The sequence below is a fragment of the Gorilla gorilla genome, chromosome 14 (assembly GCF_029281585.2).
Source record: "Gorilla gorilla gorilla isolate KB3781 chromosome 14, NHGRI_mGorGor1-v2.1_pri, whole genome shotgun sequence".
Lineage (NCBI taxonomy): Eukaryota > Metazoa > Chordata > Mammalia > Primates > Hominidae > Gorilla > Gorilla gorilla.
This window is the reverse complement of record NC_073238.2, coordinates 127,291,635-127,310,965: the sequence shown is the minus strand read 5'-3', so window position 1 is coordinate 127,310,965 and position 19,331 is coordinate 127,291,635. Positions and strand designations below refer to the sequence as shown.

Sequence of the window (19,331 nt, the reverse complement as noted above, 5' to 3'; positions counted from 1 at the left end):
GGTGGCGGTCGTGTGTCCTCACTGCCTGGTGCCGTCGCCTTCGGCTGGATGAGACGTGTGGCTCCGAGTCAGCCCCCAGCAGTGGCGGAGGGGTCCGTTGTTCTTATTATTAATCATCTCCTTCACTTCCTCAGACCTACTGTTTTCGACGTCTAAATCAGTCCTCACCACCACCCCACGAGCTGAAAGATCTTGCCCCTGACTTTGAGACGTGAACCCTGGAACCCCCTTCCTGGAGCCTGCGTTGCCCGGGACAGGGGTGGCCAGGGTGAAATTGGGAGCACCTGGTTGCTCACTCCCGGCCAGCCCTGCCTGCTCCACCCAGCCCCGGGGACGGATTCCTGGTGTTTCGGGGCTGTCTGCCGGCCATCTGCTTGGTAGGGCCGTCAGAATCACCTTTTATAAAGCTCTTCTATCAGTGATTCAGGATCAAGGAGTAAGAGTGCTTTCTGGGTTGAAAAACATCGTGTGAGATCTTTAGCTGGAAAACATTTTATTAGAAATATTTTTCAAGTCTATGTGGCCTCTTAAAAAGTCCCATCTTTTTAACACAGTGTTTCCCGGGCCAGCCACGTTTAGCCTTCTAAAGCTTCGTATGCAGCCTCTTACCTAGGAAACGATGCAGCTGTTCAGTCTTTTGCAAGGAGCAAGCCTTTGGTCTAAGAAGCAGCATCGGGGGTGGAAGAGGTGGTGCTGCTGGGAGACCCGCCCCAGGCACACGTGGAGGTGGGGCTCATGGGAGAGGTGGGGCCTGCAGAGACCCGTCCTGAGGTTTGTGCTCCCAGAGCTGCGCGGGGCAGCGTGGGAGTCACCAGTCACACAGATCATTTACATTTAAACTCATCCAGATAAAATGAAGAGTTCAGTTCTGCAGTCGCACCTACTGGAAATGCTCAGGAGCCCACCGTGGTCCCCGTGCAGGGAGGGACTGCAGGGCGGGCTTCTCCTCCTGCTGAGAAAGCTCCCGTGGGCGCAGCTCCCACCTAGGTTTGTAAATAAAGCTTCCTGGGACACAGGCAAGCCCGTGGTTCATGGATCTCCTCTGCTGGCTTTTGATTTTTTTTTTTTTGAGATAGAGTCTTCCTCTGTCACCCAGGCTGGAGTGCAGTGGTGTGATCTCAGCTCATTGCAACCTCGGCCTCCCAGGCTCCAGCGGTTCTCCTGCCTCAGCCTCCCGAGTAGCTGGGATTACAGGTTCCGCCACCATGCCTGGCTAATTTTTTTAAAAAATATTTTTAATAGAGACAGGGTTTCACCACATTGGCCAGGCTGGTCTTGAACTCCTGGCCTCAAGTGAACCACCGCACCCGGCCTCTAGTGCTTTTGTGCTATAATCCGGAGGTTGAGTTGCCACAGGGACCAGAGAGCCTGCGAAGCCTCAAATGCTTTTCATCTGGCCCTTGATGGAGAGCCTTTGCCGACCCCTGTCCTCAAGCACAGCTGTGAAATCCAGCTGGGTCTGCCTGCAAGGCGGTGTGGCCGCATCACACCTGAGGCCCACTGTAGGTGGTCATGTGGGGCGCTGGGGTGCTGGCCTTGCCATGTTGTGAGTGGCAGGTCTGGGCTGTGCTACGGCAGTGCGCACAGTGGGGCTTCTGTGCACAGCAGCAAAGGCACCAGTCGTGGAGAGCACGACGGGTGGGGGGGTGCGGGCAGGGAGCGGCCTCGGCACAGATGACCTCATGTGTGCCTGAACGTGCATGTTTCCCATGGGGTGTGTCCAGCCAGCGTGTGAGCAGCGTCTCCTTGGGCAGAGATACGTCAGGCCATGGGACTGCCTGGGACCATTTCCTTTGGCTGGGGCACAAGGAGACGGAGGACCACGCCAGAGCAGAAACTACCCCAATGCCCAAGGAAAAGGACCACAGGCTGTTTTCAGAGAGACCAGGAATAGCAGAGGCCTCCTGGCCCACGGTCCCCAGGGGAAAGAGGCCATGCTTTCCAATGGAAATCAGGTTCATCTCTGGAGAGCTGTGTCTAGAAAGTGCAGTTCACCAAACAGCATAAACTCCAGAAAAGGGAAACTCACACTTGGAATAAAGGTGAGGAGGGCGCCGAGCATCGATAGCGGAAGTCCTTGGAGCCAAAGCCACGCAAGGACGCTGGCACTGGGGCGTGGGGCTTGGGCCTGCGCGGTTCTGGAAGGGTCTGTTCCAGCCGCCGAGGACTTGGGCTCAGCTGATTCAGCAGTGAAGACACAGGCAAGCTGGGGACAGGGTGGGTCGTGGCGGTCCGTCCCTCTTCTCTGTAGGAAAGCCACGGACAGTGGCTGGGTCCTCTATGGCTCTTGCTGTGTAGACACTACTCAAAAGTAGCATCTTCTGAAAGGTGGTGAAACTCCTGGAATTGGTTTAACAGCAGAGGGGTGTGTGCTTTTGTGAATAAACGAATGGGGGCCGGGCGTGGTGGCTCACACCTGTAACCCCAGCACTTTGGGAGGCCGAGGCGGGTGGATCACCTGAGGTCAGGAGTTTGAGACCAGCCTGGCCAACATGGGGAAACCTGGTCTCTACTAAAAATACAAAAATTAGCAGGGCGTGGTGATGCGTGCCTGTAATCCCAGCTACCTGGGAGGCTGAGGCAGGAGAATCGCTCTAACCTGGGAGGCGAAGGTTGTAGTGAGCCGAGATCGTGCCCCTGCACTCCAGCCTGGGTGACAGAGCAAGACTCCATCTCAAAAAAAAAAAAAAAAAAAAGAGAAAGGTGGAATGGTGTCCTGACACGTATTCAGTTAAAATCTCAGGGAGGGCAAGCGGATGCCCTGTCTGCAGTCATTTGTCTCTGAGCACGGCATCTCGACGCTTCCTGTAAGTGACTGTCTCAACTATGCACTGTTCCAAGTTCTCCTGCTGCTTATCTGTGGTCACTGCAGGGCTGGGGGAAGCTTTGGGTCCCTTGGCCTCTGAACTGTGGTTCTCAGAGGACCCAGGGTTGGAATCTGTTCATCTGGACACAGCTGTTGGCACATAGGGACAGAGGCAACCTCCTCTGGAATTGGAGTGAGGAACTGGGAGGATCTTAGGCAAAAGGCCAGCTGTACCACCGTGCGTCAGCACTTCGTCATGGTTTATGTTTTGGAAATCTAAGAGTCTGGGGTGTGGCTCTCAATCTTGTTCAGGCACCAGTTTACCCCAGAGCACCAGAGGTGACCAGGCCCTGATGCAAGATGGGGAGAGAGGGTTTGTGCATTTAACAACAGACCAGCTGGTTGAGAAACTCAAACTGCAGAAGGAACTATACGTAGTTCACTAATAGGTGACTTACGCTATAAACGTGCAAGAGATGTTCCAGATAACATACAAGTGTAACTTGATTCTAGTGTGAAGTTCCAATTCCTCCTCATTGATAGAGCCGTTAGTCAGCAAATCTCTCTCTCTCTCTGTCTCTCTCTGTCACACACACACACACACACACACAAACTCACCGTGGATGTATCGAGCAGTGTCTTTCTGCAAAGCACTTTGTCAAGGTGGTTTGGGGACCAGCCTTGCCCTGGTCCTGACCCTGCTACCTGTGTTCTTCCATTACCCTGGTCTTCTTGTTCCTGGTGCATGTGCTCTTAGCCATTGATGATATTGGTGATAGAATGCAATTCTCAGAGCCCTCTCAGTCTGTCTGCAACAAATTAACATTCGATCCTAAAACTACAGAGTTTGGGAAGTGGCTGGGTGTTGCCGTTGGTGTTAGGCTCTTGCCCTGACTCACAGGAGGTGGCACGGCTGCCACCTCTAGTTTCTGAAGCCATCTCTGAGCTCCCTAATGTTGCAGTGCTCCCCACTGCTCACACACACCCCTTCCTCTGAGGTGGTTTTGATCTGTTCCCTCCGTGACCCCAAGTACAGAAGCTCTGTTTTTTCCTATTTGTGGCAAAATCCTGTCTTCCTTGTAAATGTCAGGATGTAGCTGATTAACTCTGTTTCTAGATTAAAGATTCTAAAATGTGGTTCTGGGATAAGTAGCAGCCACATCCTCACTGAAAACAATGGGAAAACCTGGATAAAATGCAGATGTGTATACTGAAAAACTCCCAAGATGGGCAGAACTTGAGTGGTCAAGATTAAGAGAGAAGGAAATTTGCGGATGTGAGTTTTATATTCTGAGCTCATCACCCCCTTGAGGCATTTGCTAATTCTTATGCATCACAGACAGGTTGAGCAGCACAGCAGAAAGCAGTTGCTAGGAGGCTTTCAGTAATCTCCCAGGGCTGGGAAGAAAAAATGTGAGTTAAGGGCTTCTTACACAGCCAGGGCTTCAGGTGCTAAGATCCCAGAAAGAAGGCTTGTTCAGTGTAGTGAGTCCAACTAGCCAATCTGCTTGTCCCCCTAAAGCATTCCCTAAGTCCTCAGCTGTGCTGCTGGGGAGAAGGTCAGCAGAAAGTGGTAGCAGAGAGGCTGAGGAGCTAAAGAGTTTTCAAGCAGTCTCCTAGTGTAAAAAATAAAAGTTGCATTTGAAGGGCCCTGGTAAATTCTCAGAGCTCTAAATTGGAATTCCCATAGGAACAAGGAAAACTAGAAATAGACCAGGTGTTACAAAGACAAATCTAGTATTAAAACAACTTAATTAAGATGATCTGTCCTCACTCTAACTGGCTACCAGAGCTAGATGTCTTTCAGAGTTTCTAGTTTTTCATCACACGATGTCCAGCATTCCATCAAAAAGTACCAATCATATCAATAATCCAGGCAATAGAAACAGACTTCTGGATAATACAGATATTGGAGTTATCAAATACAGATTAGGCATAACTATGATTAATATATCCATAAAACAGATGACACAATGGTGAACGTCACAGATAAGTGGAATCCATAGAACCAAATGGAAATTCCAGGATTAAAAGACGTAGTAATTAAAATTTAATTAATTATTTTAATTTTTAATTAATTAAAATAAAATATTAATTTAATATGATGATTAAATGATTATCCAAAGCTGAAGAGAGATTTAGTGGTCTGGATGTAGGTCAGGAGAAAATATTCAGATTGAAATAAAAGAGAACAAAGAATGAAAAATAAAAAGAGTATAAGACAAGTGTGGGACAGAGCACAAACATCAAACATGCGTAATTGGAGGAGAGAAGAGAGAGAGAAAAAAGGCACAGAATATTTGAAAAGACAGAATTTTTCAGAACTTACTAAAGAAATAAGCCATGGGTTCAAATATCACCATAAACCCCAGACAGGATAAGTGCAGTGAAAACACAGCTAGGAACATCATTGTAAAAATGCTGAAATGAAAAGAGAAAGAGAAATGATTAACATTAGCCAGAGGTAGAAAGACACATTACTGTCCAAGGAGCAGTAATAACACAGAGAGCGACAGTAGATTCCCCAGGAGAAATGATGGAGGTCAAAAGACAATGGAAAAGAAAGTACCTGGTAATCTAGAGCCTACATCTAGTAAAAACATTCTTCAAAACATGAAGGTAAAGATATTTTCAGATGAATAAAAACAGGATTTTCCCAGTAGGGCTACACTAAAATACTAAAAGGAGTTAGTTGGCAGGAATGTACTGCTAGCCAGAAGCATTAAAAATGCACGACAGAATGAAGAACAAATAAAGGAGTAAATATGTGGATAAATCCGAAACAAATATTAACTGCATAGAACTAAGTATAATATTTTGAAGCATTTAAAATATATGTAGAATTAAAATCTGTGACAAAAATAATGCAAAAAATGGTAAGTGGAGTTAAGTATTCTTCTATTCTTGCATTATTAGGAAATGGTAAAAGTGCTAATTTTAGGTTATAGGAAGTCCAAGATGCATACTGTAGTAGTCTGTAATATAACCTTTAAAATAATATTAAAAATACATAATCCATGATCTAATAGAGGGGGAAATTGAATGAAAAAAAAACTTGCTCAATCTAAATAAAGTGAAAGAAGAGAAAAGGAAGTGGTGAAAGTATGAATTTTAGGTGATAGTAAGTCAAGGATATATATTGTTGTCTCTAATATAACCTTTAAAACAATATTAAAATACATAATGATCTAATAGAGGGGAAAATGGAATTAAAAAAACTTGCTTAATCCAAATAAAGTGAAAGAAGAAAAAAATGAGGCATGTGAGACAAATAGAAAATAAATAGTCACTTCATAGATACAAACCCAGCTCTAGCACTGCTTATATTTCATGGAAAAGGATGAAATATTCCAATTAAAAGACAAAAGGACTGGATTTCTAAAAATGTACTCCTATATATATATAATATAACATTATAGGATGGAAAATGATATACCATGCAAACATTTACCAAGAGAAATTTAGCGTGGCTATGTTATTATCAGACAAAATGAATATAAGGCAAGAAGAAATACTACAGATAAAGAGGAATATTTCATAACAATAGAGGCTTAAATCCACCAGAAAGACAATTTAGTCTGTAGGACCCTAGCAACATAGCTTTGAAACATACAAAACAAAATAGAACCAAAGAAATAAATCCCTTGCATTCACAGTGGGGATCTTTTACACCTCTTTTGATACTGGATGACCAAAGAGGAATGAGTAAGGAGATATTTTAACCACACAATTAACAAACTTGACCCGATTGACTCTGTGGGATCCCACCCCCCAAAACTTCAGAATACACCATCCTCCCAAGTTCCAAATGGAATTTTTACCAAAATTGGCTGTATGTTTGGCCCTAAATCAAGTCTCAAAAAATTTCAAAAAACTGAAATCATACAGCATACATTAATATGTTTCACCATTTTCTCCCACCCATAACATATAATAGGGGACCACTCGGGCCACAATTCCCACCCTGGGTGGCAGAGCCCCACCGACACTCACCCACCCCTGCCCTGGCACCTTTGGGACACTTTCTTCCTGGAATGCCCATCCTAGTACATGTGGGGGTCACTTCCACCTCACAGGCACGTCTTTAACACCCCTGTAAGCCAGTTCATCACTTGCCTTGGGGTAGCCAGTATTAACATTGACGATTTTCCTCATCAGCTTAGTTCCCGACTCTGTCTTAAGCCTCCTGGGAACAGCAAGGGTGTGTCCCATACAGCAAGCGGGGCGTGCTTGAGCCCTGCACAGCAATCATCAATCTGGAGACCCAATGTGTTCCCGTGGCTGTTTTCAGTGCCATCCCTGAGAGAGGGAATATTTTGATGTGATCAAACTAATACATCGAACTTCCAGCTTTTGAAGACTGTGTAATCAGGGATCTCATGTGGTCAGGACAGAGGAGAGAGAGTGGTCAAATCAGTGACGCTTTATATGTTTTGTCTTCTCTGGGTCAGCATTGCTCTGCCAAGGTTTCCTGGGGGACAAACCCTGCAAGACCCTGCTTGGAAAACGATGATGCCATTGACGATTAAAACATCCAGCAGCAAAGGCCTGGCCTGAGGCATGGTGTCAGGGCTGCAACAGGCCACGTGATGGTGTGGCAGTGAGTGAGCCACTGAATACTTCTGAGCCCCAGGCCCACTCGTGGAGTGGAGGCGACGCCTGCCTCCTGGCCTTGCCGTGAGGACTCGGTGGCCCACTGTGCATGGAAACAACTTATAAACCACAGAGTTCGCTAAAAATGCTTTGTGAGATCCATGCACAAGACAGAAAAATAAAAACTACAAGTGTACAAAGAAAGGAGAAGAACTACACGGAGCTGTCCCTGTATTAATAGAGAGGCTGCAGCGTGGTTTAGTAGACACAGGATAGCACTGGGCATCAGAAATAACTGCATCCTGCCTTGCCACTGACTTACTGAGTAACTAGTGAGTCATGTGTCCTCGCTGCCTCGGTTTCCTCATCTGGAATTGAGGGATTGCATGAAAGGCCTCAAAGGGTCATTCCAATACAAGCATTCTCTGATTCCAAACCCTCAGTCCTCTGCAGTTGCCTTGGAGACACCATAGAAAGAGGGCACAGGACGTTTGCATCTCTTAGGAAGAGAGCACAGCCAGCAGCTACAAGTACAATGGCATTGTCTGCTTCTGTTTCCAGCTGCCTTTGAAAATGGTGTTATTAATGGAAAGGACACCAATCCACTGCTAAACTGTGCAAAGGGCATGGAAGTCGTCTGTCCAGGATTGTTCTCAAACGCGATCCATGAGCTTCTCCAAGCCTGGCTGCCTTTCTAGAGAAATGGGAAAATCATATTTTGTCCTAAATCTTTCCAGACGGGTCACCTCAATGAATCCAGCAGAGGTTGCAGCCCCTCCACAGTCAGAATCAGTTTGGATAAGAAAAGTTGCCCAAGATGTGTCCTGGTCACCCCCAGCCCCTACCCCCAGGTAATGCTGTAGGTCACACACACCACCTGGAGCAAACCTTCACCTTCCACAACACACAGTCCCAGCCAGCATTCCCAAGCTTGGCAAACATTCCGATGCAATGAGGCTTCGTGTGTGCCCATGTGTTGTATGTGTGTGCGTGTTGCATGTGTGTTGCATGTATGCGTGTATTGTATGCACGTGGATTGCATGTGTGCACATGTTGCATGCGTATGTGTTGGATGTGCATGTACGCTGCATGTGTGTGCATGTTGCATGTGTGTTGTATGCATACACATGTATGTACATGTGTATTGTATGTGTGCATGTGTTGTACGTGCATGCGTGTTGTGTATGCATGTGTTGTGTTTGTATGCATGTGTTATGTGTGTGCATGTGTTATATGTGTGCGTGTGTGTTTTGCAAGGCATGGCAGTAGGGAAGAGACTCTCAGGCCTTTGTAGTCTCTGTTCCTCATGGATGAATTCTTTATGAGCTCTGAGATTATGTTATTTGTAGACAGAATATTCTGATGCTCTTATTTCCAGGTTCGATATTTTTTTTGTTTCTTGTTTTCTTCTTTTTTTAAAAAAAAAAAACAAATCCCACATACCCTTTGGCTTAACACTTAAATAAACCAACTCCAATTGGGATCGTGTGAATAAATGATTTTCCTTTATGCGGAATGGTTCAGAGAACGTGGGCGTGTGCACACAAGTGCCCTGTTCCGGAGGCTGGTGGGTGGCGGTTCTAGCAGGCTCCTCTCCTGCGCAGGGGCTCTGGGGCTGCGGCCTCACTGACTGCCTTGGCTCCTCCTCTGTGCGCTGGTCCTCTGCTGCTCTTTACGGAAAATGTTTCCTGTGTGGAAAAAGGATATTTTGAGCCTGGCAGTTTGTGGTATGAGGGAGATGGGGGCACTGGCAGGATCGAGGGACACCAGGGGACAGGAGGAACCAAGCCCTCAGTTGTGGACGGAGGGGAGAGCCCTGCGGATGTGTCTGGGGCAGGAGGACCGGGTGGGGGCGCTGGCTGCGTCAGGCTGCCTTTGGCTCTCCCCGCGGGGCCACCCTGTCCAGTGTCATTTCCCCTGCGTTCTCCCTCAAAACGCATCGACAACTCCAAGCCTGGCGGAGCTGGACTGGTCCTCGTCCTCCTCCCCTCATAGCGGCCGGCTGTGGATCTCATTCCTGGGATGTCAGTACCAGGAGGTTGGGGACTCCTGGTTCTTCACTGTCCAACATTGCCAGGGCTCTGGAAGTCCCCACTGTCACCTCCGGGGCTTCTGTTGCCGACGGCCACACCTAGAGGTGCTGGTGACGTACAGGAGCTTCATCAGTGCAGAGGCCCCTGTCTTTTGCTGTCTGTGTTATAGGAGAATTTGTGGTTCTCCCTGCAGAACAGTCAGGTCCCAGGGAACTGGAATCTTGACAAGGTCAATCATGAAATTGTATCTAAAGCAGCAGAGGTTGTCCTGGACAGTGGCACAGTCTGGGATATTGGCTGTAGCTTGAATGACCGCTCACTGCCCTTCCTACACCGCGTGTGTTGGCCTGGTCCCTGCTGCTGGGGACACGAGCAGACCTTGTGGCCTGGAGTTTTGTGGTCCTGGGACTGACACTGGCCCAGCAAAGTCTGAACATGGGGGGCTGGGGGCCCCACTTCAGAGAAGCTCCTGGCCTGTGCTCGATGACAACTCATGCAGCAGGGAGGTCTCCAGCGACGTTTCCTGGGACCGTCCTCTTCAGCATTTTAACAAAGGACGAGCTGGCCGGCTTCCCACGCTTGTGGACAGTGAGGGGCTGGGAGCAGCAGCCGACAGGCTGGATGGAAAAATCAGAACCCCAATGCCTTAAGAGGGGACAGGGAGGTCCACCTAACCGTCCTCTAGTGGGTGAGCTCCCAGGCAGGGCTCTCTGTTTTATGTGAGAAACCCCAGAGCCAGGACAGTGCCTCGCACGTGGTGGGTGCTTGGGAAGCACCAGTGGAGGTGAGTGAAGGCGACAGGGTCTCAACGTCTGGCTCTGTGCTCGGGCTATGAAGAGCCAGCCATGTGGCTCAGCAATTGCTCGTTTGCCAAAGTCTTTGGTGTTCACAGACAGCAGCTCGGGATTCATGGTGTGACGCGCTCCAGATGGAGGGTCTCAGGCTGCGTGGACGGGCAAGTACTGCAGGGTATGGGGCGAGGGGCTGGGCACACTGGGCTGCCATGTGAGTCAGGGATACCGGGAGGACAAGAGGGTTGTCAGCCTCACCCAGGACTGGCTCCCAGGTGTTCTGGAAAGCTCCTAGGAGAAGCCTGGGGCCAGGGACAGAAGCCACAGGATCTGCATGGCCAACTCTTAGCAGGCGGACAGTGGTGAAGCTGTGTGAACAGGGAGTGGAGAAGGGCTGGACTGGGGGTCCCCACCCCACGAGAGGGTGGGGGGCCTCCTGAAGGGGGTGTGGGGGCCCTTCCTGGGCCTGTCATGGGGGAGCAGGCTCCCGTCATCACGTGGTTGAGACCCTTGAGTAGGTGGGTGGTGGCAGCCTTGCGAGTCCTGATTATTCTTGGGAAAAGGGGGACTAGTCCCCTGCTCCATTCAGCTGAAAAGGGAGAGCACTCCCTCATTGACACGGGCCTCGACTCCTTGAATTGGACTTGTCCGGTCAGGTGTCCACACATCAACGGTCGGACAGGGGCTCCTGTGGAGCTCAGGTGGGTCCACCTGGGGGCTGGGCTCACCTGCTCTCCCTGGAGCTGCTCGGAGACACACCTGTCCCTTGAGCAGGAAAAGAATCCCCAAATGAGAAGACACTTATCTATTATTTCCAATCTACCTGAAGATCTTCCAATATTTTGAAGGATTTGGTCCAGAATGGATAGATTTTCATACTGAGTGTTCTTTGAATTCTTTTCTGTGGAGAAAACAATAAGTACAATGATCACGCTTTGTAAATAATTAAGGCATGATTCCACTTTTCCTTTAACTTCAGGGAGCCGTAAGCGCTGAGCAAAGCAGCACCCACGCACAGAGCAAGCGGGGTGAGGGGCCGCAGCTTCCCGAGACACAGCCTCAGGCGAGGCCATGAAAACATTTCCTCCAGCAAGCCCCAGAAAGTGTGGCTTGGTGCCCAAGCAATGAGTGGAGTCCTACATCTTTATGCTTTCTCTGTGTTTTCTCTTTACACTCTTAGGAGACACTAGCATAGAAGTATTCTGTCCACTCTGTGTCCTAAGGGCTCCCCACTGCTGGTGGTGAGCAGGGCTCCCTTCTGTGGATCTGACACTCATGGTCACTTGAGCCGTGGTCCTTGGACCCGGACACAGGTTTTACAGACACTGAATTTCCCCCACCTTTCTTCCTGGCCAGCCCTTTCTACCAATGACTATGCTGTGTGGTCCCCGCTGCTCAGGAAAAGGTGCAGGCAGTGTGAGTGGCTAATCAGTTCAGGAGTGGCTCCAAGTCCCCCCAAACCGGCCCCGGCTTCTGCAGTTGTTGGGTGGGAGGCTGCCTTTGGAACAGCCACCAGCCTGGGAGGCACATTTCCTAGTCGGGGGCAGCCTACAGAGAACTGCAATCCTCTTCCTTTATTTACTTTTCTTACTCTCAAAGCACGCCAGGAGGACCCACCTCTCTTTAGTTCTCCCAAAACTCCGTGCAGGTGCAACCTGGAATCCTTAAAAATACGGTTTGGTACATCTGCATTTTGTGAACGCATGAATAATGACTACTGTTGACTGGCCTGACCCCTCAGTCTCATTTCTTGGAAACAAGAATCCCTCATATATCTGCCGAGCACCTAGCAGGCTCAGCAGGTATTGCTGAGTAAATGAGTCTCTTGTTGACATTAATGTTACAGGAAATGAATAATTATGACATGAATTTATATATGTCCTATGGGATACTTAGATTTTACCAGGTCCCAAAGTCTTAAACTGAAGTTTAGGCACAGTCAGTATGTCAGGAATGATATTATGAACCACGAAACTTTTCTTACTCCCAGAAGTTAGAGACTGCATGGGGAAGTTGGGTTTTCTGGCAACAAGGAAGAGAGGATAGTTGCAGATCTATTTTCCTCTTAATCCGTTTTACATTAAGAGGAACGTGGATCTGCAAACATTCATTAAAAGCTGCAGGCATCCTTAAAGGCTGCTTCAGGCTTTAAAAACATGTATCTAAATTATTCTTAGGTGCTCAGTTTATATGTTTAATAAGGACGCAAGCCCATGGAACAATTTTTAAGTTTTAGGAAAGACGTTCAGTGAAACATCAGGCTGTTTCCGGTGGTTGGTCCTCACTACCAGTTTCCTCCTGGAGGCCACAACTGTGACCCGGTTTCCTGTATATCTTTCCAGGGATAACCTACACCAGAGAGATTACTGCCAATTTCATACTCAAAATGAATTCACACACAGTTTTTTTAGAGAAGATTCCTTAGAAAATTTTGGCAGATAATTCAGGTTAGCTATTTGTGGAAACATATGTAATTCATCATTTAATACAAAACATTTTATCTTTAGTTTGCTTATTTGTAATCTCTAGCCCTTGGGAGTCCCAGGGAAGAGTATATGATGCTAACATTTCCCCATTCCCTACGTATGTGTGGTTTCATTCGATTTTAGGGCACCTGGTGAAACCCGTGGGTAATACTTAGTCTTCATGCGTAGATGAGGCCCCAGTGAGGCAAAGCACCTTCCTAAGGGCACTGAGGCTGTATGCGGCTGAGCTGGGAGAACCCAGGGGCCATCACCCCAGTCCTTGCTTTTCCTTCCAGAGTTGAAATGCAGAGCTTTTCACAGTTCCAGGATTCTCAATGGAACCACATGGGTAAAAATCTAGTATTTGAATTTTTAATGTCTGGAAAGGATGGAGTAACAAGGATTAGATTTATCCTCCAAATTTAATTAAAAAACAAGAAAAAATACATGAAACAGTGATTTCCCATATATCGGAGAATAATCAGCAAAGAGCAGTGATCCCCTGAGAGATGGAAAGCAGCTGAATGCAGCCCTATGCTTGCTTCAGGCACTGCCTGGAGAGTTTCCAGGGCAGCATTAGGAGTGAGAACTTACGCAGAGCCCAGCGATCTCAATATACTGAGGGGTTTGGAGAGGTCAAAGTAGCTAGAGTTCAAAGGACAGAGTGAGGCACACACACACACACACACACACACACACACACACACACACACACACAGAGAGAGAGAGAGAGAGAGAGAGAGAGAGAGATGCAAGGGATGCCTCGAGCCTTCAGCTGATTACTGGCCAATGAATGGCTGTAAGAAAACTACTCAAGGATGGAAAAAGGACCACACAACTGAACAGGCAGAACAATTTCCAGAGCTCACACAGGCCAGAAATAAGTGGGGTTCCTGTCAGAAAACATTTTAAAAAACCCTCATAATACACAGGACATTGAGTACACAGAATTACATTGCTTCAGTAGTGGGGAATAGTAGACTTAGAATAAATGCTGCTTGGTCCCATTTAATATAGCATAAAAGCAAGCCTCAAAAGGACCAAACTGCTTTAAAGTAACTTAACTGGGTTAAAGAACAGGCTCAATAATAGTTTTAAAAATACAAGACTATCTAACACATAATGAAGTAAGATTCACAATGTCTGGCATTCAAACAAAAATGACAAGGTATGTGAATAAGCAATAAAATATCATCTACAATAAGAAGAAAAATTAATCAAAATTGACCCAGAGATGACACGAGAGTAGAATTAGAAAGCAAAAGTATTAAAAATGTTTTTATAAAACTATATACCATATGTTCAAGAAGCATAGAATGTCAGATTAGATAAAAAAGCAAGAGCCAACCATACGCTGTCTATAAGAAACCCCCCTAAAGACACAAATGGGTTAAAAGTAAAATGATAGACAAAGATATGACATGCTAATACCAATCAAAAGAAAGGTAAAATAGTTACTTAAATCTCAAAGTATATTTAGGGGCAAATAATATTATTAGGAATAAAAGAGTCATTTCTTTCTTTCTTTTTTTTTTTTTTTTGAGATGGGGTCTTACTTTGTTACCCAGGCTGGAGTGCAGTGGCACCATCTTGGCTCACTGCAGTCATGACCTCCTGGGCTAAAGCCATCCTCCTGCCTCAGCCTCCTGAGTAGCTGAAACTACAAGTGTGTGTCACAACACCAAGCTAATATTTTATTTTTTGTAGAGGTGAGGTCTTGCTATGTTGCCCAGGCTGGTCTTGAACTCCTGGACTCAAGTGATCCTGTTGCCTCAGACTCCCAAAGTGTTAGGATTACAGGCACGAGCCACTGCACCTGGCCAAGAGTCATGTTGCAGGGATAACTCACCAAGAAAACATAACAATCCTACAGGTTTATACAACAAATAAGAGAGCTTCAAAGTACATGAAGGAAACACTGCTAGAACTAAAAGAAGTAATGAACACATCCACAATTATGGTTTGAGATTTCAACAGTGCTTTCTCAATAATCAACTGAACAAGTAGATTGAAATTTAATAAGGATATAGAAGAGTTGAACAAGTCTACTTAGCATACTTGATCTAATTGATATTTATAGAACAGTCCACCTCTTAACAGTATAATACACATACTTTTCAGGAACACTTGGAATATTTGCTAAAGCACACTATATTCTGGGCTATATTTAAAGTTTTAAAATTCATTTAACAATAATCATGCCATATAACATATGTTTTCTCACCAAAATAAAATTAAATTATAAATCAATAAAATTATGGTATCTGGAAAAAACCTCCAAATATCTGAAACTAAATAGCACACTTCTTTTTTTCGTTTTTGTTTTTTTTTATTTTTTGAGATAGAGTCTCGCTTTGTCACCCAGACTGGAGTGCAGTGGCATGATCTCGGCTCACTGTGACTTCTGCTGCCTGGGGTCAAGTGATTCTCCTGCGTCAGCCTCCCATGTAGCTGGGATTACTGGTGCCCACCACCAAGCCCAGCTAATTTTTGTATTTTTAGAAGAGATGGGGTTTCATCATTTTGGCCAGGCTGGTCTCAAACTCCTGACCCTCCATCTGCCTCGGCCTCCCGAAGTGCTGGGATTACAGGTGTGAGCCACCATGCCCAGCCTAAATAGCACTTTTCTAAACAACCTATGGATCAAAGAAGAAATTTAAAAGGTGAATGATAAAGTACTTTGAACTGGATGAAAATAAAAACACGACATATTGGAATTTATGGGATGAGATAAAAGTGATACTTAGAGGAAATCACTAAACATTTCTATTAGAAAACATGAGAAGTCTAAAACCCATGATCTAAGTATTCACATCAAAAGGTTAGAAAAAAGGGGAAATAAAATTTACAATAAGCAGAGGAAAGAAAATAATGTTAAGAGAAGAAATCACTATAATTAAAAACAAAATAGAGGAAAATGAAACAAAAAACCTGGTTATCTGAGCAGATCAATAAAATGGATGAACCTCAAATCAGACTGATAGGATTTTTAGAAAGATACAAATCAGTAGAGAATTGCTATCACTACAGTTCCTGCAGACACTGAAAATGAATAAAAAAAACTATTGTGAAAAACTTTTGCCAATAACTTTGCCAACTTAGGTGAAATGAGAAAGTTCCCATAAGGACCCAAATTATCAAAGCTTATTAAAGAAGAAATAAATACACAAAATAGCTCTCTCTCTATTAAATAAATTAAGATTGTAGTTAAAACTCTTCCATAAAGAAAATATAGGCCCAGATGTCTTCACTGATAAATGCTATCAAACATTTTGGGTAGAAATAATATTCATTTCATATGAATGTATCTAGAAAATTCAAGAAGAGAGACTACTTCCCAACCCATTTCTATGAAACCATTATTACCTTAAAACCAAAGCTAGAGAAAAGCATTAAAAACCCAACAAACCACAGACCAATGTCCCCCAGGGATACAGATGCAAAAATTCTGAACTAAATTTCAGCAAATTAAATCCAACAATATAATGACCAAGTGGGTCAAAAATCAATCACATGTGATTCTCCTCATCAACAGAATAAAGTAAAACCAAGTGACCATCCCAACAGATGCAGGGCTGCAAGCTGCGGCTGATGGTCAACTGTGGACGCACCTGCTTTAGTGAATAAAGCTGCCTTGGACACAGCCATGCTCATTCGTTCATACACTGTTCACGTTGCTTTTGTGCTCCCGTGGCAGGCTCGAGGAACAGAGCCCACATTGCCCTCAAAGACTGAAAGATTTACTGTCTGACTTTGTACAAAAAATATTTGCTATGCGCAGAATAGATTCAGAAAAAGCTTTTCTCAGAATTCAAACTCCATTCATGAACAAAACTCTCAGCAAATTAGGAATGGAAGGCAACTTCTTCAACCCAACAAAAGGAATGTATAAAAAAATCCCTGCAGCTAACATCATCCTTCCTAGCAAATGACCAAATGCTTTCACCCTTATGAAAGAATGTCTGTGCTTATGACTCCTCTTCAACATTCAACATTGCACTGGAGATCCTAACTAGTGATACAGGGCAAGAAAAAGAAACAAAAGACATATATGTTGGAAAGGAAGAACAAACGATTCCCAGGTGATATGATCCTCTACGTAGAAAATCCAAAAGAATCTACAAAAATGCTACTGGAACTAAAGAGTGAGTTTAGTAAGGTTATGGGTTATAAAGTCAATATACAAAAGCAATAATATTTCTATATATACTAAAAATGAATAACTGGATATTGAATTTTAAAAAGTGCCATTTATAATAATATCAGTAACTACTAAACACTTATGTATAAACCTAAAAAAAATATGCAAGATCTTTATGCTAAAAACTACGAAACGTGAAAGAAAGCAAAGATCTAAATAAGTGGAGTTGCTCATAGGTAGGAAGACTGGAAATTGTTAAGATGGCAGATCTTACCAAATTGATCTATAGATTTGTAGCAATCCAAATTAAAATCCTAGCAGAATTTTTTGTAGACATTAATAAGCTGTTTCTTAAATTTATACAGAAAGATAAAGGCACTAGAATAGCCAGATTGATTTTGAAAATCAAGAACAAAGTTGGAAAATCCAAACCTGTGATCAACATACAGTAACCAAGACAATGAAATGGGCAATGAGGAAGAACAGGTCTTACATCAACAAAACAAAATAAAAAGTCCAGAAACAGACTTGCACATATATGATGAACTGATTTTCGACAAATATGCTAAGGCAACTCAAGAGAGAAAGTTGAATTTTTTAGCAAATGATGTTGGAACAATTGGACGTGAATATGCAAAAATCCAAACCAAAACAAATCAAACCAAAACAACAATAACCTCACACCATATATGCAAATTAACTCAATACAAGCATTTAATGCTATACATTTCCATTTAAGTACTTTGTATGGCAGCCCTAGGGAACCAGTAGTGACTAAACATAGTGACTGAACATAGTGACATGTGCCTGCATGGGGCTACTGTTTGTTAAGGATACAATGCTGAAATCAAATCAGTTCCCTGGGGATCCCAGACCTGGCAGATGGAACTCTGGTGCTGTCCACCCTAGGACCCGTGATGTGGGCCCAGCCTCCAGTGCCATGGGGGGTGGGGAGGCAGAGGGTGCTTTGCATCTCCCAGACCTCAGAGACTTGCAGAGACAATGTGTCCCCCAGAGCTGCACCATCCTGTTCTTTAGCTCTCAACCAGGGCACAAAAAAATCATGTTACGCTGTGAGAGCTTCTCTCTCTCTCTCTCTCACACATCTTCTTTGTCTCCCTGTCTCTCTCTCTCTGTCTCTCTCTCTGTCTCTCTCTGTCTTCTCTCTCTCTGCCTCCACTCTTGGTGAAAACAACAGTTTCATACTTACCCTCTGTCTTTATTCTGTTCTTCTTTTTCAAATGTTGGTGCCAATCGAATAAATGGACTTTATGGCCCATCCTGGGTGGCCTCGCGCTGCCTGAAAACCGGGAGCAGAGTCAGGGCACTCCCAACCTTGGCTCCAGCGGCCGGGCCAAGCTGAGGGGAAGCCATCCCATTTCCTAACTACCAGGGAGAAGGCATGTTTCCTTCCAGTTGTATCGGCTTCATCGTCCATCTTTTCTGTTTCAGACAGTTTATCCTTGTCATGTGCCATCAGTAAACATGGAGAAATGGTTTTCCCCATCTTTTCTTCAACTTTTTTTTTCAACTCATGCCCTCTGACTCGCATCTGTTTCTATTGCAATGTTCTCCTGGCCTATGTCACCCTGCAGGGGAGCCTGTGCGCACCCTTGGATCCGGGCGCCCACGCCACCGTGGCACATGGCTGCCCTGTCAGGTTGCATCTGAGTTGCTGGTAAGGTCACTAGGACTTTGTGGGATTTACCTTTCCTCCATGTTAATGAATCCAAGGGGTTTTTCCTTTACATTCTCACAGAAGCATCTTCTCCAGTCCTCTGCACAAATAAGGGTCAAGGTTTCACATTCTCCTCAGTGTCTATGCATTCATTCATTCATTCATTCATTCATTCAACAAACACCTACTCAAGGCAAGGTGCTAGGGTCGGCATGGAGGGTGCACTCTCTCATTCAGGAAGCCTTGTTCCCATGGGGGGATATGGATGTACCGAGAAATACCTGCAGCCCAGAGCAGCAGGTACTGAGACAGCATGAACAGACAGCTCCCAGCCCAGGAGACCACGCCACCGGCCCTGCCTCTTGTGTTCCTGTCATCTTAGGAGCTGAGCTAAATCAGGAGCTGCTTGGACACTTCCATTTGGCTTTTGGTAAAAATTAAAAGGCATGACTCAGGCTGGAGGAGGAGGCGAGAGGAAGCAAAGCAATAATTGGCAGTAGAGGGTCCCAGAGGAGGCACTTTGTAAGATTCAGACTCCATTTCTTTAACCCTGTGCCATGGAAGCAGGGTTCGAATTTCAGGATGGATTTTTCTTTTAATGAAAAGGACCAAGCCCCCCAACACAATGCCATTGTCTATATGTGAACTTCTGTCATTCTGTTCTCATCAGAGAAACAGCTCATTCGAGTAGATCATCAGATTTCCCCACATCATTTTCTATTATTGATTTCTGGTTTATTTCTGTTGTGTGCAGATAACATAATTTGCATGATTTTAATTATTTGAGACTTGTTGAAGTTTGTTTTGTGGTCAAAAAGATGGTG

The 19,331-nt window shown here is 45.2% G+C and overlaps 1 protein-coding gene across 2 annotated transcripts in view; it reads right to left on the bottom strand.

Moving 5' to 3' along the window:
- Positions 1–8,882: 8,882 nt before the first annotated feature.
- The window catches only part of SPACA7 (sperm acrosome associated 7), a 56,589-nt gene continuing 46,140 nt past the window's right edge, over positions 8,883–19,331 (bottom strand). For both annotated transcript variants that reach the window (XM_055360357.2, XM_019039970.4), the window contains 2 exons: positions 11,047–11,124; positions 8,883–9,087 (listed from right to left, as the gene is read on the bottom strand). In XM_055360357.2, coding sequence (XP_055216332.1) covers positions 9,023–9,087; positions 11,047–11,124 — 143 coding nt within the window. In that variant the 3' untranslated portion in view covers positions 8,883–9,022. The remainder of the gene's footprint in view (positions 9,088–11,046; positions 11,125–19,331) is intronic.